General features: G+C 39.2%; 1 protein-coding gene across 1 annotated transcript; it reads left to right on the top strand.

Annotated features, from left to right (window-relative positions):
- Window positions 1-281: 281 nt before the first annotated feature.
- On the top strand, window positions 282-20,030 carry PTGER3 (prostaglandin E receptor 3). The gene is made up of 2 exons (XM_089515437.1): window positions 282-1,286; window positions 14,675-20,030. The coding sequence occupies exons 1-2, from the start codon at window positions 438-440 to the stop codon at window positions 14,960-14,962; spliced, it is 1,137 nt and encodes a 378-aa protein (XP_089371563.1). The 5' UTR covers window positions 282-437; the 3' UTR covers window positions 14,963-20,030.
- Window positions 20,031-25,510: the final 5,480 nt, after the last annotated feature.

Below are 25,510 nucleotides of genomic sequence, written 5' to 3'. Positions count from 1 at the left end.
TCCAAAAGGCTCTCCTCCAAAGCTTGCTTCCCCAGAGGTCGAGGGAAGAGAAGGCGGTCTTGTTTTCTGAGGAGAGCAGCGAAGCAGGCGAAGGGGAGAGGAGAAGGAACCCTCTATTTCTGAGGGAGTTTTGCTCCCAGAGGAGGGTCGCCTGGGTTCCTTTCTGTCCCCCAACAGCTGCGCCTTCTCGGGAGGCGCAAAGCGTCTTTGGCGAGAAGGCGCAGCTGTTGGGGGACAGAAAGGAACCCAGGCGACCCTCCTCCAGGCTCTGTGAGGCCAAATTCCGGCCAATGGCCAAAGCCAGCCAAGGCTCCGCCTCCCTGGAGCCCTCCTCCTCGCCCTTTAAAAGCGCGGGACTCAGTCCCTCCCTCCCTCCCTCAGTGTGAGGCTGGCTGCCTCCTCAGCATGGCTTGAGGCTGCCTCTTCCCCCCCTCGCCATGACTCCTTGCAGCTCCTCTGAGGGGCGCCTCAACTTGACCACCATGGCCCTGGCCAAGGGCAACAGCACCCTCTTCCCCACAAGAGAAGAGGAAGAGGAGGAGTGTGGCACCGTCTCGGTGCTCTTCCCCTTGACCATGATGATCACCGGCTTGGTGGGCAACGGCCTGGCCATGCTCCTGGTCTCCCGCGCTTACCACAAGAAGGAGAACCAGCGGAAGAAGTCCTTCTTGCTCTGCATCGGCTCCTTGGCCCTCACCGACTTGACTGGGCAGCTCCTGACCAGCCCGGTGGTCATCTCGGTCTACTTGGCCAACCGAAAGTGGCGGGCGGTGGACCCGTCTTTCCGCCTCTGCACCTTCTTTGGGTTGAGCATGACCGTCTTTGGGCTCTGTCCCCTCTTCATCGCCAGCGCCATGGCCGTCGAGCGGACCTTGGCCATCCGGGCTCCTCACTGGTACGCTGGCCACATGAAGACCCGGGTAACCAAGTCTGTCCTTCTCGGTGTCTGGTTGGCCACCTTTGCTTTTGCCCTCTTGCCTGTCATCGGTGTCGGGGAGTATACCCTTCAGTGGCCGGGCACATGGTGCTTCATTGGCACAAAGGACCGCGAGGGGCCCAGGGTGGGCAATATCATCTTTGCGTCGACCTTTGCCTTCTTGGGCCTCTTCTCACTCGGCATCACTGTGGCGTGCAACGTGGCCACCATAGTTGCTTTGGTGTGTCGGTGTCGATCCAAAAGCTCGGCATCTCAATCCAGGAGGCAGTGGGGCAGGATCGCCACAGAAACCTTGCTTCAGCTGTTGGGGATCATGTGCGTCCTCTTTGCCTGCTGGTCCCCGCTCTTGGTAGGTTGCCTGTCTCTGTTCTATGTGCTCTTGGCTCTTCCCACTTCACAAGGGATGGCTGGTGCTTTTCCCTTTGGGGAGCTGGTGGGAATTAACCTCTCAAACAGTGAGGTATGAAATGTAGAAATCAGTTGTTTCCCCCAAAATTTTTTTAACTGAATGAGTCCCATATTGTATAGCCTTGGAGGAATGACAGGAATAGAATGAGACAGTAAGCAGAGATCCTACTTTCTGTCAACCAGTGAGAACTCTGTATGTTTGGTGTGAGAGAGAGGGGGGGGGGGAGAGCAAAGGCACCCTCAAGTCTCTTGTTGACTTATGATGATCCCATGAATTTTGTAGGGTTTTCTTAGGTGAGGATTCATTAGAGGTGGTTTGTCATTGCCTTCCTCTGAAATATATCCTTGACAATTCTGCCATCCAACTGCTTATAACTTTCCACTACTTTTCAGAATTTTTCATCATGATGCTACTGAGTATGTATTTCAGTGCCTATCTATGAGTGAGAGAGAGATGGTGTTTTTCTAAAGATAAACCTGTACCTTATTACTGAGTATTCATTTATGCAGCCTGCACATCCATGCATGCACACAGAGAGAGAGAGAGAAAGAGAGGCAGACAGATATTACATCTGAGGAAGCAGGCTCAAGCCTACGAAAGCACCAGCTACCATCGTCTTTCTGTCACTTAGTCTCAAAGGTGCTACAAGATCCCTTTGCATACAGACAGATATTAGTGAACATTTGGAATTGTATTTTTGTTAAATGCTCAGTGTCTAAAATTCTCTGTACAGATGAACATTTCATGTTCCTGGTTGTGTCAGAGGGTAGCATCAGAATTTAGTGGAAAGTGTTTTATCTGCGATAGCTATAGCCCATTGTTTTCATCTCACCATTGATCAAGTAGGTTTTACATGATTTTTAAAAAAAACACAAAAGATTTTGCCACTGGTAAAGTTTGGTGCATATAATAACAATCACTTCTTCTCTCAAATAGGAAACTGTCTTCTGAAGTTTCAGTGCCGTTTGTTTATCTAGTCCAATTTTGTCCACACTGACTGGCTGTATCTCTTTAGCCTAGCCTTCCAGATCTGGTGCTCTTCACATTTTTTAAACTGTAACTCCCATCAGCCCCAGGTAACATGACCAGTAGTGATAAATAATGGGAGTTGAAGTCCAAAGCAGCTGCTCCAGAGAACATAACAGGGCGTTAAGATGTAATTATACCAACATTCTCTTGAGTCTGAGGTATCTGAGGCAAGTCTGGGAACTTGCAGCCCTTCAGATGCTGCTGGACTACAATTCCTTCAGCCTGATTAAATTGAAGACCTTCAGCACGTGCTCTACCAACCAGCCATGAACTTCTGTCGCCTCTCTTGGAAGACTACTGAGTGTTTCCTGCTTAGATAGTCTTCTATATAAAGCATGTCACACAAATTGTCAAGACCCATTCTAGGTTAAAGCTTTGTGTGATTTAAGTCACCGATTGCTTTTCCTGATGTGTAAATATTTAGAGAATTAAGAACTTATTTTGACCCAAACTGAGTGCCAGGTTGACTTATAGCTGTTTACTATATGTTACTGGAAGAACCTGGGAAACAGGTATTTGAGCATAAAGTAACAACACAATCACAGGACACTTGCTTCCTATCTGGGATAGCCTTATAACTTTTCCATAAAACAAGAAGTTAATAGATTTTAAGGATCGCATGACTGAGAAAGAGGGGATAATGAATACATCTCCTGTATGCAGTTAGCAGACAAATATGTTTTTATATTGACAGGTGTTTGGCCATATAAGCCAATTGGTAAACCCGACCAAGAATAACCTTTGTAAACATGCTGCAGTTGGTTTAATTCAAGGCATTGGCCGTAACTGTCAGTCCCAGAACCTAATAGTAGTTGAATTGTAGTCACATCTGAAGGACCAAAAATCCTCCATCCCCAATGTAGCTGCTGGTTATTTTTTATTTATTTATTGACATATCTTACCAGCTTTGTTCTTAGATTTATATATTTTGTTTTGTTTTTGTTAGCATCTTTCAGCATCATTTCTGCAAAAGTGAGATACACTGTTTAAAGAAATAAAAAAAATACTATATATACTCATGCACAAGTCTAGAAATGTTAGTAAAAAAAAATGAGCCAAAAAGCCTGGATTGACTTATCCACGGGTCAACATAAGTATGGTACCTTAACTCTTATCAAAAAAGGAACCATGCTCAGAGTTTAATCTCTTCTCGGAGCACTTAAAAGAAACATCAACCCCCTCTACTCTCTCATCCAGCCAGCCTTTAGGGTGAGCACAAATAGTTAGGCCTGTCAAAACTTTTAAAGACCTTTAGCATCGTTTTCCTTTACTTCAGCCTTTACAGACTGCTAAATTTTAGCCTTGACTTATCCACAGGTCATATCAATATCCATAATTTTAGCCCCAAAACTTGACCTCGACTTAAAAATGAATTTGACTTATAGGCAAGTATATACAGTAACTGTTCCAATAGCTGGAGTGTTGGATTAGAACTCAGGGAGACTAGGGTTCAAATCTCTGCTCAACCATGGAAACCTACTGGGTGACCTTAAGCAAGTCACACACTCTCAGCCTCAGAGGAGGGCAGTGGCAAACCCCTGTGAACAAATTCTGCTAAGAAAACCCTGTGAAAGATTCAGTTTTGAGTCACAATGGGTCAGAAATGACTTTGAAGCAAACAACAACTAAAACTGTTGCTCCTTGGCTGTTACTCTCTCAATAAGATTTACTTATGATCTTGGAAACTGACAAAGACAGCTAAGAGGGAGAGGGAGGCATGTTAGGGAAGGGTTCTGGACCCTCTTCATGTCCACTTACGTTTCATTTTAACACTTCCCCCTTTTCAATCTCATAGAAATCAACAGAGCGCAACCTGATTCAGAACTCATGAGTCTGCCGCCGTCTAGTCTGTCTGTCTTTACTTCTATATTTAGTTCTATATTAGGCTGGTTGAGCAAAGAAATGCTTCAGCTTTGAAGTCCTTGTTTATACTATTCAGCAAATCTAATTACTATTAAGCTAAACATTTTGCTTTTTTTCAGCCCGTGCACAAAGGAACAACTGTATTTGTAGTTCTGTAGCTCAGCATGGTGTAGTGGTTTGAGCATTGAACTACAGCTTTGGATAAAAGGGAACTTTGATTTCCTGCTTGAGCTTTTTTTTTTAAAAAAAAAAATGGGTGATCTTGGGCAAGTCACACTCTCTCAGCCTCACAGGATGGCAATGGCAAACCCCCTTTGAAGAAACTTGCCAAGAAAACCCTATGATAGATTCACCTTGGAGGCAAACAACAACAGTTCCAACGTAGTTGCTACCAATGATAGATACAGGGGGGAATACTATTGGGATTCCTCTTTCCACTTACAGTGTAATTATTTTCATTCTCACCCATCCCTCATTCTCACTGCCTCCAAGGCACTCACAGGAATAGACCTGACTATTTCTCCCCAGCTCTGAGCTTTACAGGGCATTACAAGGTAGTTGAGGGTAAGAGATAATAACTGGTCCATGGTCAACCAGTGTGCTTAATCTCTGAGTGGCAATTGGAATACACTTTGTCTCAATCCACAGTCTGAACTCTAAAATGCACTGACTCACTTCTTCACCTGTGAGAACCTGCAAGGAGAACAAAGCACAGATTCTGGGTCAGTGTTCGTAATGTTCAACAAGCCGTGGGCATTACTGTCCCATACATGAAGCAGTTGCATGAGCCAAATCTTTTACCAGGAAGAGGGAACAACAGCAGCTAAAAACAAACCTGCTGTTTCCTCTTCTCAATGTTTGGTGAGTCCAGCTCCCAGGTATCTGACAAAATTATTTATGTCTGGCTCCAGGTAATCTTTCAGTCTGGGAGATCATTTGCACAATAACCATATCGTGTCTGTACATAAGTGAGAAATTTTCCTTCCAGCATGGGTTATGCACGTAAAATCCTGGCTCCTGTGTCTCTGTGTCTGGTCTTTTTATCTAAAATGATGGAATCCTTCTGGAAGTATAGGAAGCCCTTACTGGAAACACATCTCCTTGAGCAAGAACAATCTACCTATTTTGTCTCCAGGCCTTATTTCATATAATGTTTTATGTTGCTGTAGGACAAATATATGATAACACATCCATATTCTATTGTGGCAGGTAAAATAAAAATAATTTTCCTAAGAATATATCAGACATCTATTTCAAGGAAGTGAAAATACGCACCTTTACAGAGCATACCCATAGCAGATTGGTTTGTCTGTATTTTCCTTTGAGCTCAAACTCTAGATCGAACTCTGGTAAGTTAGGTAGGCATGACACACTAGGGAAAACATTAGCAGCACTGGAAGGGAACCTTGTCAAGAGATGGAAATATATGGAATTTTGAGGAGGATAGAGAAGAGGTCAAACTATGGGCACCTGTTATGTAGGACTGAATGCGTCAAGAGTTTGTGGCCGGATAATGCGAGACAAACCAGATGTGATGTTAAGCATAAATTTGTATTTAATGTGCAGTTTTGCACATATAAATAGCATCATTGAGACAGGGGAAGCAGATAATTATGGGTGATCACAGAAGGAGTGAAGAGGGCTTTTAACCTTTTCATCACTGGCTGTGATCCTGAGAAGAATCCATTCCATGAAATGTTTATTAGTATCAGATAAATTCTGTATAAGTGTATTTATTTTATATCCTGGCTATTTGCGAAGAAAGAATGCAGGGTTGTGAAGATGTAAATTCAACTATATTTAAAATCTTTGCTGATGTATTTAAGATTTATTTTTTGAAAAGTAAACACAATTTTTAAAACACAGATTAAAAACAATAACAGTTTATAAGAACAGCAAAGGACTAAAAAAAATCAAGGATTCTTGAAATGTTTAATGAAATGGCTTCTACAAGAACTAATTTTTATGTTACACATAAACAGTTTAAATGATGGGGTTTGGTAGATGTCTTTTGGTGGATGTAACCCAAAAAAAGTTGTAGACCTGGTGACTGGGGAGTTTGAATTACTGTACTGGCATATAAGACTACTTTTTAACCCAGGAAAATCTCCTCAAAAGTCGGGGGTCATCTTATACGCCAGGTGTCATCTTATAGGGCAGGTGCTGAAACTTCCGAGCTGGACTGGAGAATCTGCGGTCACCGCATATGGTGGAGGGAGCTCAGACACGGCTGCAGCCGCATCCCCGCCATATGCAGCAATCATATGAAAGCAGTACCGCTCATAGTCTTGGAGACGGAGCACTGGGCAGGCAGGGAGAGCTGACCAATCCAAGCAGGATTTGTATACAACAAGGTTTCCTGCTAAGTACCTGCATGTCATAAGCATTTGAATTTAAATTACCATATTGAAATCAAATCTGATTTTTAAGATTTTTTATTTGATGTGCGTTGTAAGAGGGGTAGTCTTATACGGTGAGTACATCCCAAACTCTATATTTTAACTGGAAAAGTTGGGGGGTCATCTTATATGCCTAGTCGTCTTATACACTGGAAAATACAGTAGTGCCTTGGATGAGAGCAAAACATGTGAGGGAGAATGTAAGGGAAAAGGTAGTTCTTGAGATCTCACTTGCCAAGCCTCTTAGGAGTTTATCACATGGGTTAGAGTTTCAGCAGTTAACATATTTTGCAGTTACTGTTTATGACACCACTTTTTAAACAGTACCTTATTCCACAAACGTTGATCTTAAATAATTAGCCTGATTTCACAGAAAACAAAAATTATATTCAGTAAGGCATAGCAAGATGTTCTTATAGCAATAATGAGAGGAGAAGAGAAGAGAATTACAATGGTTTCTGTATGAGAGCAGGATAACTGAGTGTGTATGATTATGCCCACTATCTTCAGTAGTAGCTAGAAATGTGTTGTTGCTTTTTAAAGCATTTATTCCGTACCCTTTTGTGTGACGGGGTAGTGGTGATATTTTTTTATCTGTTAACTGTCTCACATTGTTGTTACATTTCTACTTTTGTTGACTGCTTTATATCTGTTGAAGAGAAAAAGGAGAAGTTGAACATTAATATGGGTAAAAAATAAATGTACATAAATGTACAACAAACATTTTAAAAGAACAAGACAGCCATGCAATATCCTTTTTTTCATTCACACAGCTGTGATACACATGCAGTCAGCGGCTACAGAATCCCTTGGAATTACAGCCTGGTTGAGATCCTTCTCCATTGGTAGCCATTTATACAAAGTGGTTTGTGTGCATTCAAGTAGTTTCAGACATATGGCGACCCTAAGGCAAAACTATCAAAGGTTTCTTTGGCAAAATTTGTTCAGAGGTAGTTTGCTATTGTCTTCCCCTGTGGCTGACAGCATGTGACTTGCTCAAAGTCACCCAGTGGTTTTCATGGGCAAGCCGCATGCACCCTAGTCTCCAGGGTCGTAGCCCAACACTCAAACCACACCACCACACTGGCTCTCACAAAACGTTTGTTCATCAGACAAACCTGAAAGAGGGACTGTGTCAGAAATATAGCTTGGGAAATGTCACTTTGGGGGGCAACAATAGTTAGTAATAGAGAAAAGCTATTTCAAGAGGGATATTTTTTATATCTAACACTTGTGCCCTGGGAACCTGATTACCACAGACCATATATTCTCTTCCATGGGCTAAAACTGAGATTCAAAACCAGTACTCTATCAGGGTGAAACTAGGGAGTTTATTGCACCGCCCTTTCCCATCCTTTCCTCCCGTACTAGGCACAAAATGAAAACTTTTACACATGGATTTTATCGCCCAGGCAGGAGGCATCCCATTCCCAATCCAGACTTCTGTAGCACTTTTTGAAAGAATGGGATTTCCCCATTCTTTGCAAGGTGCAGGAGAAGTCCAGATTGGGTATGGGATGCCTTCTGCCTGGGCACAGAGGTGTGCGATAAAATCCGTGTATTACAGTTAACATCCCATGCCTAGCTTAGGAGGAAAGGATGGGAAAAGACAATAAACTCCTAGCTCATTAGAAGGGATGCATCTATTTGAAAGACCACATTGCATGAAATTACAGTCTTGCAAACTGAAGGCAAGTTCAAACAAAGTTAAGTCACATTGTTTTTCATCCAGAAAATAACCAGGGGCAACTGTGTTGGCCATGTAGCAAAATAGAATAACATCCAAAATCCACAAAACAGTGATACCTTTATTGGACCAACCAAAATGCACAAAATGCATGTTGCAAGCTTTCAAAGATCAACGAACGGCTTCTTCATCAGGCAAAGATGTTAAAACTCATATAAACAAAAAAAAATTATGATGATGTCAATAGCAGGCCTACATTTTGTCAAGATGTGGCTCTTCTTAGTTCAGGTAATGTTGGAGGGACATTCATGCATGTAGACCCAGTTTTCCAAGCCACGAGCCTTGGAAATCCTAGGAGTGAAGGGAAGAGACAGAGAGAGAGAGGCTTGTACCCCATTTTGTAAGCCATGAGCTTTGGAAATCCTAGGGGTGAAGGGAGTGGGGGGGGGGGGAGAGAGAGAGAGAATTTCCATGCCAATACTATGGCCCTTGGAGAGGTCCAGAGAGGGAGAAGTAAGGCGGGAAGAGGTGCTTTGTTTCCCCCTTTAGATCTTTTGTAACATGCCACAGTGTTTAGCTCTCAACTTATCCACGGGCCAAATTCCATGATTTTGGCCACAAAACCTGCCCTTGACTTATACATGAGGCATGAGGTCAACGTATACACGAGTATATATGGTAACAATATCATGATTTCAGAGCTTTTCCTAAACATGAGAATCCTAGCATCATTTAGTATATGGGCAGTCCAAGGCCAAAATGTTTTTGCTCTCTAGAGACAAAATAGTGCCCCTTTTCTAAGGGTAACACTTTAGAACAGTGGTTCCCAAACTTTGGCCCTCCAGAAGTTTTGGACATTAGCTTCCAGAATTCCTGACCATTGCCCAAGCGAGCTAGGACTTCTTAGAGTTGAAGTCCAAAACACCTGGAGGATCAACTTTGGGAACCGCTGCTTTAGAAACTGTAGGTGCAGCTCCTAGAGCTGCCAGCTCCTGTCTTCTTTTTCTATGATGCTAAAGCCAGTCACTTCACCCTGCTATATGTCAGGGTTTGTTCTAACTAGGCATATGAGAATGCTTGTCACTGTAACTTCACTTAGTAGCCAAATGTTTTGGACTCCAGCTCCCAGACAATCCAGCTAATGTGGCTAATATTGGTCAGGAATTTTTAGAGATGAGGTCCAAAACATCTAGAGGACTAAATATTGAGAACCACTTTCTTGCATCACTTTAATTCACAGTAAGCAAGAGTGGGAAGATTGTAACCTTACCCTCCTAAGCAATTCCTGCAGCAGGATCCCAGGAAACAACCCTCATTCTTTAATCAAATTTTCTGTTTCCTTTCTGCTGTTATCAGTGGATGATCATTGGTCTCTTCACTGTCATTCAGCTGGTGGCTGATGATTTGTGCTGTAGCAGATAGTGGACAGGGCATGTCAACAGATATAGCTCTGTCCAGTGTATCTCTGAAAAGGACCAGAAACAAAGGAAAAGGGAGAGAAATTATGTCTCCTGAGTTGTTAGACTTCCTTTGTTTCTCAGAAATGCAATATCTCTGCCCTCATTAAATTCAGATTATACTAAAAATACACAGAGGTGAAGGTCCTAAGGTAAATGATCTGTGTACACATACAGCACTCTAACCTAGGTTAAGATTCCTAATCCACCTTCAGTTCAAACATGTATTATTAATCCTACGAGTGCCTATATCGCCAGATCAAGTGGTATAGTGGAGGGTTTTTTAAAATTATGCAAGGCATTTCTTAAAGTACACTGGTTGTTGGGGGGGCACACGTTGCAGTTTATTTTTGCACCTATCCATCATTTGTCTTTTGAATCCAAATGTGAACTTTGCTTCTCACTCTACAGTACTTCAGTAGACCTTAAAATGGTAGCCCTGTAGGAGTTACACGAACAGATACAAAGATGAACGTAGACAATACACTCCCCTCCTGAATCACCACTTATTAACTTCAATGGTTGTTGAGCTTTCCTTTAATCTTTTATTTTGATACTAGTCACAGCCTGGCTCAATCAACAGTTCCATCCAGTCTGTCGGAGGCAATATCAGCAAGAAACAAAAGAGAGGAAACTGACTGTGTGAGGGAGGAATCCCAGGTGTCCAATGAAGAGAATTTCCCACCATAATTGAATTTAGCACTGGAGAAAATTACCCATTACCACCTTTGTCTCTGTACTGCTTTCCCACTTTGAAATCATTGCTTGTGCACTTGTTACATTTCATTTCCATTAAAGCAATTCTTTTTTCCCCCCAAGGAAGACCTGGTCCAGTCCCCTCATAGCTAGAAGCATTTTGACAAAGCCAGAACTGGGAAATAAGCTTGGGGCCAGAAGTATTTTGAGTTTTAGATTTTTTGGATTTTGGAATATTTGTGTGTGTGTGTGTGTGTGTGTGTGTGTGTGTGTGTGTGTGTGTGTGTAATGAGTTATCTAGGAAATAGGACCCAAGTCCAAACAGGAAAATCATTTATGTTTTGTATATGTTAACAAACATAGCTTCAGGATAATTCTACACTTAATATTTTTAATAATTTAGTGCATGAAACAAATTTTGTGTACACTGAATCATTAGAGCAAAGGTGTCTCTATCTCAGCCACCTAGTTTGGATTTTGGAGGATTTTGGAATCTGGAAATGGTGTACTTCGTTGTTGCAGTTGCTGTGTGCCTTAAAGGCATTTCTGATACCTGATAACCCTCAGGCAAACCTACCATGGGGTTTTCTTGGCAAGGTTTTTCAGAAGAGATTTTCCATTGCCTTCCCCTGAGGCTGAGGACATGTGACAAGGTCACACAATGAGTTTTTAGCTGAACAGAGACTTGAACCCTGGTCTCCAGAGTTGTAGTCTTAACACTCAAACCACTATTCCAACCTGTAATAAAAAGGGAAACAGTACTTCTAGGACTTATCTATTAGAAATAGTAGCTTTGGATGTTTTCTCCATTAAAAGCTTTTGTTATCTTGTTGCCTGATTCTTTTTACTACACCCTGGTGTTGTCCGACCACACATGTCCCAGTTTTTATCTGTGTATTGTTGGAGGGTATATAAATACTTTTGGCATGTCTCTAATGTATGTGTGTGAGAGAGATAGGGAAGACATGTTTCAGTTGTCAAAAAAAGCCTAGCATTGTATGTTGCTGCAAATAAACTTAATTATGCAACACAATACCTTTGAGGTCCACTAGCTGTAATATAACGTTTGAGTACCCTAAATGCATCTAATTCTGTCTAATCCTGGAAGTTAAGCAGGGTCAGGCCTGGTTAGTACTCAGATGGGAGACCACCAGTGAATGCCAGGTGCTGTGGGCTTTATTTCAGAGAAAGGAACCCGCAAAACCACCTCTGAGTATCCCTTGCTTAAGAATGATGAAATTCATGGGGTCACCATAAGTTGACAGGCAACTTAAATACACAGAGAGAGCTGTAATATAAACAAAGAGAATTAGTCAGAAGTGGTCATGCTAATAATGTAATGTTTTGATCATGATTAAATATTCTAAGAACTTTAGCTATCTCAGGGTTTGAGATTGAGAGAAAGCAGCCAAGGTCTGTCATTCCAAGAAAATGAACAACCCATAGCTTTTTTTATTTATCCATCGCCAGAGTTCAAAACAACCATAGTTTTGAAAACCAGTTAATTGTAACTCATTTCTTTTCCCAATAATGATAGTACAACAGTGTTACAATGTAACTTACTAGAGATAAGAGCTGCCTTCTATGGCATAACTAATGTTTGTTAATTACTTTTAATATATAGTGGTAGAGTGTGGCTTCACTAAGAAGTGGGGAGAATATCACACATTTCAATGGCTGGTTTGTACTTTATCTCTTCTTCTGTTGTGCATGATGAAGAGAGAATGATATAAGGTAGTGGGGAGAAGAATATGTTTCGACCCACAGGCCAGATTTTTTAGTGGGTATATGAAAAAATAATTATTTTAGTTGCTTTAGATAAATGGGAAAGCAAAGTTATTTTTAAACCTTGTAAATTGTGTTTTGGGGTGCTTGGAATGATAACTGTAAATACAGTGGGTTCTCCACATTCACTGGTGTTAGGATGATAAGACCCCAGTGAAAGTGGAAAAACCGCAGATAAAAATACCACTACTTTTAACCTGAGAGAACACCTCTCTAGGACTCTCTAGGTCCTCCAGTGCAACTCCATGGTCAATATCTGCCAAAAGCTGACTATAGAATTGTGCTAGAGGACCTACAAATGCCTGGAGAAGTGTTCTCTCTAGAATCTCTAGATCTTCCAGTGTGACTTCTGGTGGACGAACTAGAGAGTTCTCGAGTGCATATTAATAAAATCCATGAATAATCAAATCCGCTATGGTCAACACTGCAAATGTGAAGGGCTTACTGTAATTCATTTTTAAGAGTAACTTTCCAGGCTTTACCCACAGTTCCCCTTCCGCTTCTTCATTTGCTTTGGCAGTTTATGCTTTCAGTTTCTGTTCTGAGAAAAGTCTAAAACAGGCTCTCACAACACGTTCTTGATAATCTAGTAATGTGGCAGCATTTTGTGCTACCAGGGGTAATCTGAATGCCCAAACCACATGGGAAGAACCCAATACTATAGCTATGCCCTATGCCAACATTATCCAGTTTCTATAATTTTGATGGTTACACAGGGAGAAGCTGCAATCTAAGTTCTTCCTGTATGATTCAGGAAGAAGCTATTACCGTTTCATTGAAATAATGTAGGAACCTAGTCTCAACCACTGGAACCTGAGTGCTAGAAAGTGATTAGTACAGAGAGTTTTCACAAGAAGGCAATTCACGTGATCTTGTTTGTGTGACTAGAACAAAGTTATTAGGTGCATTGTTAGAGATTAGATGTGGAATCCATCAAGTAATTGTCCTATTGTTTCACCACATGTTGACATCATGGCTCTTCTAAAATCTCTATAGAGATTTTATGGTACAAGGAAAGTATACTAATTGTGGCCTGTAGCAGTTCTAAGAATCAGGTACTATTTAAAAAAAACCTCACAAGAATATTTCTTCAATTCAAATCGAGCTGAAATGTTTTAGAAGTGGTTTTTTGACAAAATTTATGGGGATTTCATTGCTCACTCCTTTCAGAATAAAAAGCCATTCTACCAAATCCCAATATTATCTGTGTAATTACTTACTGAAAAGATTCTGTAGCAACAGAACCTAGTTAACTTCAGTGAGGCCTATCAAGTATGTTTAAGTGGCACTAGGTTTATGACAGATGTGTTTTTTTTATAGAGGGAGCTTAGTGAGAGGAAAAAGAGAAAGTACCTGTAAATGGCAAATAATTCATGGAAAAATAAATACTTCTTTGCCTTTCATCAGAATGCACCCCATGTTTGTCTGAGTTCTACAAAATAGAGTTGGATTGCAGAGTTGTTATGAACACTGATAGCATTTTATGATTATTACATGGAGAAAATGAACTCACAGCAAAGGCATTGGTTGGCTATTCATTGTTCAGCTCCTGGTGATTTAGAAATGGGAAACCCAGTTTTCCTAGCAGCAGTGCAGATTTGCAGTGTGAAGAGCTAGGATGGTGTTGTAGTTACTGTTGGACCAGAATTTGGAAAATCTAGGTTGGGAAGGGAAGGAAGGGCATAAATGAAATTAAAAACTGCAATTAAAAAAAAAAAACAGTGCCCCTATACAATTGCAATTTTTACAATCATAGTCAATGGTTCAAATTTTTCCTGGAAGAAACAAGCACAAACAATGGCTTTATTATATCAACCTCAGCTCCTTTTTCATTTCTGCTACACATCTTACGAACTGTGAGAAAAACAAAATCTAAGATATTTTGATATTAATTAGTTTCCCAGCCCTTTGAGCATTGCAGAGGACCTAAGGTGTCTTGCAACATTAAAACAATATACACAAAAATCACATAGATTATAAAGATAAAGAGCAAGTTCAAAACCATTAAATAAATTGTTATACAATCAAGTTGTGAGCTGAAAGTGTGTAAAACTGTAACAAAAAGAGAAGATACATACTGTACACATAATATACACAAAGAAAAGGAGGAAATACAAAAAAATGACATTGTACAAATACAATGATACATCCTTGTTTTTCTTTTTTAAATAACATAACTTTTTGGATCCTGAACATGGCTTTGCGGAATGAGAATCTGATTGGGAATGTAAAATATGTTAACAGACCTATTAAAGCAGCTCAGTAGTCTCAAGGCTGTTTGATCTGAAAAGCCTCGATGACTTTGGGAGATGCCATCTAATTACCTTGGTGTTGTTGACTGTTGTTTAAAGGAATGTCTCTAAATGATTAACTATGCCTCTATAACATATACTTTCCACCTTGTTTTCTTAGATTATGATGCTGAAAGTGACCTTCAATCATACCTTTATGGATAAGTGTGAAGAATCCTGCAACCAAACCCAAACTGCAGAATTGCAGCCAGAGTGCAATTTCTTCTTAACTGCTGTTCGCTTGGCCTCATTGAATCAGATCTTGGACCCTTGGATTTATCTACTACTTAGAAAGATCCTCCTGCGAAAGTTTTGCCAGGTAGCAAATGCTATCTCCTGCTGCTCTCAGGACGGATGGAAAGGACAGCACTTCATGTTGTCAGACAAAATCACACAGAGCACTGCATGAAGCCACTTGCATGTCAGCAACTTCAATCTGCATCAGCTTTTACCACAACCAGGGAACATGTAACCCTTCAGATATTCTTAGACTGAAGTTTCCATGATCCCCAGCCAAAATAGCCAGTGCTGAAGAACGTTGGGATTTGGGGAGTGGTATAACAGTAGCATCTGGAGAGCCATATGTTCCCCATTCCTTGGCCAGCATCCAGTGGAGTACTTTCACTAATGCAACTGCTTTTGTCATTAGAATTGGAAATAGGCAATCTCCCTTCCTGACTGCAACCCCTGTGCATCTGAAGAGCCTTCTCTGGATGATTGGAAAACTCTCTTGAACCACTTTTCAAATTGTGTTGAGGGCTTAAAGGTAGGGGAAGAAGGTTCCATTGTACCACTGCTCCAGCACCAGAGCAACATAGGTTTTAAGCCTACTTCTTCTTCTTTACTGTGAATTTGGGTATGCAGTGCATGGGCATGTCCCACTATAAGCTAATTGCAGGGAAGTAATACATTCTTTGGTCTTAAAAAGGCATATTATTATATTTTCATTGTCTGATAGATTAAAAAGTGCTGCAAATGTTGTTGTTTTTTCAAAAAAAGTACCAGACACCCTATGTCTCTTGAAAGTCACAAATGAGAACACAGTTTGTTGTGTTCATGCCAAAGACACTGGGGTTTTCCTTCTGTATATGAAAAGAATCTGATTTTTAGATTGGAAGTTTCTATGTGGATTCACCATCAACTAAAATTGGAGCAACTTCTTAAAGATTTGTATATGTTTCCTTGTATTTCTACCCCATGCCATACACATAGTAATGTAACTGAGAAGAAAGGATGCTGCTATTTCATATTGATTCTAACAAGGAAAGATGGGACAACTGAAAACATAATTATGTAGAATACTGATTTGGCTGTTTTCCTTAAAGTTATAAAGGTAGCAATAGAACTATACAAAACAGAGTTGTTGTCATAATTATGCATTCTCAGTAAACACCAAGGTCCTTTTCAAACAAATAAATTCCTTACTTGTTTTATATATTTGTTTCCTTATACAAATGATATGGTTGGGTTTGGGTTATTGTAGACTATGTGTTTTGTCTCAGAGATGTAGTTCTTTTGCAGAGATAGCTCATTATCACAGAATTTAAACTATAAAGTTTTGCCACAGAAAAGATTAAGAAAAACACAAACAAACAAACAAGCTTCATTTATATACTGCTTCATACTGCATAAGCAGTGTCTAAGCGGTTTACAACTGTAAGCTAATTTGCCCCCAACAATCTGGGTACTCATTTTAGCGACCTTGGAAGGATGCAAGCCTGAGTCAAGCTTGAGCCCTTTTGCTGGTCTTGAACTCGCAACCTTGTGGTTTTGAGTGAGTGGCTGCAGTACAGGCATTTAACCACTGCGCCACCAGGTTAACTGGTTGGAAACAATACCAGTTAGGGACCGGTTTGCCAATGTTTTTCTGCAATAAGTTAGAAGCAGAATTAAAATGCTAGTGCCATGTGACACCTAGTGTAATATTGCATTATGTAGCAATATCAGATTCCCCCCCCCCCCAATATCCTTTTATCTACATTTCTTTGCATGCATGCTGGCTAACTTTGAACCTCCACTGTCTTCCATGTACCACTTATACATGGGACTTCATTCTTCAGCAACATAAATCCTATTGTTGTTACAATTAAAATAGATCAGTGAGTGCAATGGGATTTACCTACATGTTGACTCAACATTTAATAGTTGAATCAGTGTGTATACTCTAGTTGGGGTTAACCAACATTATTCTGGCCTATCTCTATCTGTGTGGTGAATCCTATCAAACCTATTGCCCATCTTCTAGAGCAGTGATCCCCAAACTGTGGTCTTTAAGGAATTTTGGACTTCAGCTCCCAGAATCCCAGACTATTGGCCAACATGGCTGAGGCTTCTGGGAGCTGAAGTCCAAAATCTCTTAAAAGGCACAGTTTGGGGACCACTGTTCTAGAGCAATGCCCAATCTTCAGGTTTTCACCTAATTGTTTTTATTTATTTTATTTAATGTAAAAATGAAATAAAACCTGTATTTACCATGATTACTTTTTTAAGGCAGACCAGCAAATAAAACTGAGGCTACCCTTATTTCTCACCTCAAGAACTCCTCTATATGATGGAGTGGATGTTCATCTCCTGATGCTAGGTTGGCACTAGAACAAGGAGATATTAAAATGCAAGGAAGATGTTTGTGATAAACGGAAAAATTTTGATGAAGAGAGCTTTCATAACTTTAAAATCTTTTTCCAGGTTAGTCTAATCCAACACTGCCTTTTAAATTAACTACTAAAGGGTTAAATTAATAAAGAGCACTTTTTTAAAAAAATACATTTCTATCAATAAAATGTACATACATACAGCCAGCCCTCCATATCCATGGATTTTTATCCATGAATTCAAGCATCCACAGCTTGAAAATATTCCAAAAATGTATAAATTCCAAATAGCAAACTGTTATGTTGCTATTTTATATAAAGGACACAATTTCATTATGCCATTGGTATTTAATGGGACTTGAGCATCCACAGATTTTGGTATTCATGAGGGATCCTGGAACCAAACCCCAGTGGATACTAAAGGCCTACTGTATATACAGAATCTTATATGATTCATCCATATTAATGAATTATGATCAGCTAAATTAGTTTCCCTATGATGCAGCTCACAATTATTTAAATTGTGTTTATCAATTAAAAAATCAACTAAGTTCCATTTTTGTACAGTTATTTTAATAAACCTCACCTCTAGAAGAATTTTTTTGTGAAGTAATGAAGCATTATGACTTATCTATAGAAATAAATATTGTAGTATTGGAATGGGTACCAAGACTCATATAGTCCATCTTCCTGCCAGTGGAGAAAATCTACAGCTAAAGCATTCCTAGCAGATGACCATTCAAACTTTGGTATAAAAACCATTTGCAAAGAAGTTGCTACCATGTCAGTTCCTCTATCAAACCACTCTTACAATCAGGATGGTCTTTGTACTGTTTAATCAAAATCCCTGTTTATTGTCATTTGAATCCATTGATTTGGATCCTGCTCTCCAGAGCAGTGGAAGCAGCTTGCTTTGTCTTCTACATTACTGTCCCCCAGAAGTCTGAATATATTTGGCTATCATATCATCTCTCAGACATCTCTTTTTTAGGCTAAATATATCCTACTTCCTAAACTATGTGCTTGATCATTTAGTTCTATTCCACCTACAAATATTCATTGCTTGCTTACTCTTCCTTAGTGATTTGCCAATTCTTCTATTTCCTCTGCTGGCCCATTTCAAATTTTAATTATTAATTATTAGTGGTTATCTGCTAGGAATGCTTTATCTGCAGATTTCCTCCACTGGCAGGAAATTGGACTTCCAACAATTTTTGGAATTCTTCGAATTGTTTCCAATTGTGCCTTTAATAGCTAATCTTTAAGAAACTCCCATCCAACATGGGCTCCCTTCTTTTTGAGTATATCTGACTATTAGATCTCACATGATATTTCCTTAAATTTACCAAATTTGGCTTTGGCGGGATACAGACCACCCATTTGGGACGGTCTGTATCCCGCCCCTTTCCCCGCCAGATCGGGGCCTCAGCTGCCACAGCGGCAGCCCCAGAGGCCCCGATCCACCACTTTTCCAGGCCGCGAGGAAGTGGCAAAATGCCGCTTCCCCACGCCCTGGAAAGGGGTGTCCTTGGTGCTTCATGATCCAAGGACACCCCACCAGCGGTGGGAAAAGAGAGAAAGGGGCCGCTAGGCCCCTTTCTCTTTTGTATCACTGGCGCAGCCATGTAAAGGCTGCGCCTGCAACACAAACGAAGGAAGGAGCTCTATTTCGGAGTTCCTTCCGGCGCCCTGCAGCGGCGCCAAGAAGTAACAGCCGCGCCGTTTGGACGCAACATGGCTGTTACGTCAAATGGTGGCACCCATGTGCATAGGGTACTGCCATTTTTACGCCCCCGTCACATGCGAGGGGCAAGGGACGTTTGAAAGTGCCGCCCCTCGCACGTGACGGGGGCTCCTAATAGCGCCTGTTTTAATCAGGCCAATGTGTGTATAACTACATTAAGCTTTTCCTCTTTCTTGCATAACAAATCACAAGAGGATATGGTCATGGCTATCTAAGGTTGGACCGAGTTGATTAACTCCTCTTGATTAATGAGGATTCAGTCCAGATATTTGATCCACTTGTCACTTTGGGACTTTGCATTCTGTCAGAATTTGACTTCCAGCAGATATCAGGATACTGAACTCTTGCGTTACTGTTGTATTTCTCCCCTTTGAGTCTGTTCAAGGAAGGCACCATGAAAATCGTGGTCTGACTAGAGGTCTATATATGAGATCCTTAGTGCTATTTTCCCTTCCTATATTTTCTGTCAAACTGTTTCATTCTTGTTATCTCAAAAATAATGGATTTTGTTTACTGTTTCTCAAACCATTTTATATCTAGACAGAACCATCATATATGAGGCATGTCAATTTATGTTCAAGCTTGGAAAGATAACTTCGGGGATTATAAATCTCAGAATTGACTAACCAACATGATAGTTTGTGGATTTCTTGAGTTGCACTTCAAAAAATTATTCTTCCAAGTTCTGATCTGCTCCCTATCACTAAGAATTTATCATTTCTGATTACTACATTGTTGTTGGATTTTTTAAAAAAATCTGTGGGATAAGGTGCTATGTACCAAAATCTTTAAAATCCTTTTCAAACAAATTGGCATCTCCGGTGGGATATTACACTTTCACCTTCCAAATATAATCTCACTATACTTAGATCCTGTCAAAATATTTAATTCTTACTGGAGAGTAAATTCCACTAATGGGATTCAGTTCTGAGAAGACATGTATAGGATTAAGATAGGGAAATCCCTCCCCATGGATGTATGGACTATGCCAAAAATTAAGTGGGTTTATAACATTGTGATTCATGGGGAAATGTTATAACTTCATCAATATAGTGGGGGAATTGCCTTTAGTTCATGCAATGGAAGGTTATGCATCTGTGTACCGTGAATTGTACCCTTAAAATAAATTTTGTTGGATTTTACATTCCGTGTCTCAGTTTATATCACTTTATTGTGAACCTTAAGCCCATGTTGGAGACTTTTATGGACAATTCAATCCTAACTTTGCATGTGAGTAAATCTGCTTGGTGTGATACATTCATTAGGGAATGACAAATAAATGAGTTTTTTTTAAGTACAGTGTTTTAAAATATGGCTATGAAATTGCTTCAGCAAAAGCTATTAATATTTATTTTCATTCTGTAATTGGTTAGCTTCCTTCCTTTGCCCTGAACAATGAGAACGATATTGAAGAAAACTATTATGTACCTAATAATAACGTTTAAAAGTAGTGGTGGACCTGTGCCATAAAAGAAAGTCTTTAATTTTCAAAATGGATAGGTCCTGAAGGAAGAAGGCCTTTAAGACAATAATACTGGGAGGAAGCTTATTGCTGTGTAAATTGATTTTCTGTTGATGTTGCAGCATTCCCTGTATTCTTTAGAAAGCAATCTGAAATTTAAGGAAAGACAGAATCATCATTACTTTTACATTTGTACTTTTCTAATGTTTTGTCAACCTTTTAAAATGAAGTAGACACAGATAGAACAAAAAATAAGATGATCATAATCTCCTGGAATGATTATGCATTTCCAAGAGCAAGCTTGCTCACCGGTAACTTGGTGATTTACCAAGGGAAAGATTTACCATATATACCCAACTGACTTCTTGGACAGTCAAAGAGGGGTGTGTGTGTGTGTGTGTGTGTGTGTGTGTAAGAAGTGATTGGGACTTCTTTGACAGTCGAAAATGCACTGCTGGATGGCCCACTTTCAGGGTGATCAGATGTCATGATCATAAAGAAGAAAAAGGCTGCAAAATGTAGGACATTCCACAATAAAAGCTGAAAACACTAATATAAATAGAAGTTCATTCCATATGGTTTATTTACAGCTATATTACATATACTGTATTTTATTGTATGATCAACTTCTTTTTTTATTTTATTTTATTTTATTTTATTTTATTTTATTTTATTTTGCTGAACCTATCTTCCTTAAAATGCCTTGCTGGCATTATCCAGTGTTAAAACCTTCTTCCCCCTGTTCTCCCATTCTTCCTCTCTCGACCTTTCCTGGCCATCTACCACCACTTCCCTCTAGTTCCCTCTTTTCTGACCCCAATGTTAAAACCTCCTCCTCCTGCACCAGGGGTGTTAGGTGGCTGGAAGTGGTCCAGAGGCAGAGAAGGATGATGAGGGGAGATGGTTTTAAACATCAGATTCTGTATTGAAGGAAATGGAGGGTAGTGGTGTTAGGTGGTTGAGAGAGGTCCAGATACAGAGCAGCAGGAAGGGAAGTGGTGTTCTCCTTTGTTTCGTTCTTTAAATCCTTTGTTACATGCCCCTAAATTTTATTCTTGATTTATCCATGGGTCATATGAACATACACAATTTGGGCCTAAATCCTTCCCTCAACTTATATATGAGGTCAACTTCTACACAAGTACATATGGTATATCTCCCCATTTCACCAAACAGGGTGCCCCCCCCCCCCCAGTTATACCTGTCAAGTCAACATGTTCTTTGTGCATTAGGCTACAGATTGCTACCTTGTCACTGATTGACTTGCCATTCATCAACAGCACCCTAGCTCTGAAAGAGAGACTGCAGGTAAGCTGTTGAGTTATATGAGCTTTTGAATATCATTAGACACTCAAATTAAGAACTATCATTAGTTTTCTCCCTCTTGCTTTAATTTTGGGATTCAGTGTGGCTCACAAAAGAAAGCTGGCCCATGTCATAGCTTAGTTACCTATTAGGGCAACTGGGAAAGGAAAGCATATGCTTTGTTCATAGTCAAGCACATGGAAAAACACACTACAGAATACATGTCTTTGGTAGAATCCATGCTTTGTACATAGAAAATTCAGATTCACTCCCAGGCATTTTCAGTAAAAAATATTTCAGCAGGGGACATGAATGACATTATGTCTGAGGCCCTTAAAAGCTGTTGCCAGCTAGAATTCGATAGACAGTACAACTCCAAATAGACAAACAGTCTCTGACCTAGATGATCTTTCCTTCTTGCCTAGTATTATCTGCTCTCTATCTTTGCTGCATATTTCTACAATAGCTTTTCCAGTTGGTGCCCTCCAGATATTTTGGACATCTCCCATCAGTCCAGCCAGTATGGCAAATGTTAGGGTATATTTGATTTGTAGTCTAAAACATCTGGGAGGGGGGAGGTTACAGGTAAGTCTTCTCTGTTACATGGACATCAACAAGGTAATATTCCAAACTGAAACCAGGGAGAAATCAATTATAGCAGTGTGATCTATAATGTAATTTCAGCATTAACTTAGAAGTTAGCAGCTTTGTTGGATACCAGTAGCTAAGATTGTGTTGACTCTTGGAATTTCTTTGATCTATGTCTTTCACTGAGCTCTCTTGGATAGGGCTTATCTACCAAAACAAGCTGTTACTTGCAGCAGCAGTCTGTTTTAAGACAGGAGATAGCACTTGTTTTGCAGAAACCGAAAAATATGCCTTAAGTACTGCCTGCCGTGTTATAGAAGATTTCTTTACCACTTTAAATAGGAGAATGTCTTGGACTTACTCTGCTATTGGATGCTGGGTTACAATAGTCATCCTACTGAAATCCGATATAGATGGGAGGTACCAGAAGGGATTTCGTTTCGTTACAGACAAAAAAGAGTCAGAATTACAACACTATTAGAAGCAAAAGAATTTTTGGAAGACCTAGCAAAAGATAAAGAACAAGAAGAGGAGGAGGATAATAAAGGAGGGAAAACCAATTCGAAGACAAATTTACTGACAGAAGAAGAAGCGAAAGAACCGGAAGCAGAGGCTTTAAGCTCAGAAGAAAACGGGGTAGAAGATGGATAGTTGTATGAAAATAATATCGTGGAACATAAAAGGACTTAACAGTCCACAGAAGAGAAGGAAAGTATATCATTATCTGGGCAAATTAAAAAGTGATATAATATGTTTGCAGGAAACCAAAATAAAAAAAACAGAAGAAAAATATTTAATTTGTAATAAATTAGGAAAAGAATATGTAGCAAGTGGGGACAAGAGAAAAAAAGGAGTAGTGATATATATTAAGGAAAAAATAAAAGCCACTGAAATATTTAAAGACCAGAAAGGACAATATTTAGGGTTAGAAATAAACTGCCAACAGAGAAAAATTCTAATCGTGGGGGTTTATGCACCAACAGAAAATAGAGAAAATTTCTTTCAAAATTTAAAAAAAAGGATAGACCAATTGGACTATGAAAATATGATTCTGTTAGGGGATTGGAATGGGGTAATAGATCCACAACAAGACAGGAGATCAGACAAATTAATAAAAAAGAATCAGGGCAAATTACCCAAGACTTTTTTTGACATGAAAGATAATTTGGCACTAATTGATATCTGGAGGGAAAAAGCGGGTACACAAAAGGATTTTACCTTCTATTCGGACTGTCACAAATCGTGGTCTAGGATTGATATGTTTCTTATTACATCAGCATTGACGCCTAGAGTTAATAAAGTAGATATACTCCCAAGATTAATTTCAGACCACTGCCCTATATCTCTGGAAATGAAAGGAAGCCACAAAGATTTCAATTGGAGATTAGACGAAAATTTATTAAAGGATGAAAAGGTATTAAAGCAGGCTAAAGAAAATTTAGAATGGTTTTTTAAACTCAATTTAAATAACGAGGTAGAAACAAGGACAGTGTGGGATGCCTCCAAAGCATACATGAGGGGATTCTTTATTCAAAAAAGCATTGAAAAGAGGAAAAAAAGAGGTGCTAAAATGGATATGGTCTTACAAGAAATAAAGGAAAAAGAAAAAATACTCAAAAAGGACCCAAATAATAAAAAAATAATAGGAGAAATAGCCAAATTTCAAAAACAAATCTCAGTAATTATGGTAGAGGAGATGGAAATTAAAATAAGATTTACAAAACAGAAATATTTTGAATTTGGAAATAAACCTGGAAAGTGGCTGGCTTGGAAATTAAAAAAAAGAAAGGAACAAAATACAATTTGGAAGATTAAGGAGGGTGGAAAAATACATACAGAACAAAATCAAATCAAGAAAGCATTTCAAAAATATTACGAAAAATTATTTTCAAAAAAAGAGATAAACAAGGACGATTTGGATGCATTTCTGAAAAAAGAGACAGTAAATCAAATTAAGGAGGAAGAAAGGGAAGGGCTAAACAGGGAGATAACGGTAAAAGAAATTATGGATATGATTAATAAGATGAAAAAAGGGAAGTCACCTGGAACAGACGGACTGCCGGCTATATACTATCAGAAATTAGGGGAGAAATTAATAGGACCACTCCAAATTGTAATGAACGAAATCTTGCAAAAGGGAATACCAGAGACATGGAAAACATCATATATAACCTTAATTCCAAAAGAAGAAAAAAATCTAGAGGATGTTAGAAATTATAGGCCAATATCTCTTTTAAATTCGGACTACAAAATTTTTACAGGAATCTTAGCAGAAAGGTTAAAAAAAGTATTGGGTAATTGGATTAATAGGGATCAATCAGGCTTCTTACCAAAAAGACAAATAAAAGACAATATTAGAACTATTATAGACATAGTTGAGTATTATGAAAAAAGAAAGGACAGGCAAGCAATTTTAGTCTTTCTTGACGCCGAAAAGGCGTTCGACAACCTAAATTGGGAATATATGATTAACGTGTTAAAAGAAATGAAATTGGGGAAAAACTTTATAAATTGGGTACAAGCAATATATAAGGAGCAAAATGCAAAAATTTTAATTAACGGACAAAAATCTAAAATAATCAAAATTGAAAAAGGAACCAGGCAGGGTTGCCCACTTTCACCTCTACTCTTTATTACAGCTTTAGAGATATTGAATAACAAAATTAGGAAAAACAAAAAAATCACTGGGGTAAAAGTTAAAAATTCGGAATTTAAACTAAAGGCATATGCAGATGACCTAGTCTTGACATTATCGAATCCCTCGGAAACAATACCTTTAGTATTCAACACTATTAGAGAATTTGGCGAATTGGCGGGCTTTAAAATCAACAAAAATAAAACAAATATATTGGCATTGAACATGACTAAAAAAGATAAAGAAGAAATTCAAAGAATATCGGGATGTGAAATAAAAGAGAAAATCAGATATTTGGGAATACAAATTACAAGAAAAAACTCAGATCTTTTCAAAAATAATTACGAACAATTGTGGAAAGAGATAAAAAAAGATTTGAAACAATGGAATAATTTAAATGTGTCTTGGTTAGGCAGGATTGCGACTATACAAATGAATGTAACTCCTAAATTACTTTTTTTATTTCAGAATATCCCAATAATTATAAATGATAAACACTTCAAAACATGGGAGAAGGACATATCTAATTTCATTTGGAACAACAGAAAGCCAAGAGTCAAATTGAAAATTTTGCAAGATAGAAAAGAAAAAGGAGGACTAGGATTGCCAAACTTCAGGATATATTACTACGC

This window comes from Sceloporus occidentalis, unplaced genomic scaffold (genome assembly GCF_023333645.1).
Source record: "Sceloporus occidentalis isolate IW3139 unplaced genomic scaffold, rSceOcc1.0.p SCAF_3, whole genome shotgun sequence".
In the NCBI taxonomy this organism is placed as follows: domain Eukaryota; kingdom Metazoa; phylum Chordata; class Lepidosauria; order Squamata; family Phrynosomatidae; genus Sceloporus; species Sceloporus occidentalis.
This window is presented reverse-complemented; position numbering and strand designations above follow the sequence as displayed.

Excerpts from the sequence above, each read along its gene's own strand:
- PTGER3 (XM_089515437.1), top strand. The coding sequence starts at position 438 with ATGACTCCTTGCAGCTCCTCTGAGGGGCGCCTCAACTTGACCACCATG. Across the intron at positions 1,287-14,674 it reads CCTGCTGGTCCCCGCTCTTG|ATTATGATGCTGAAAGTGAC; the intron begins GTAGGTTGCCTG and ends TTGTTTTCTTAG.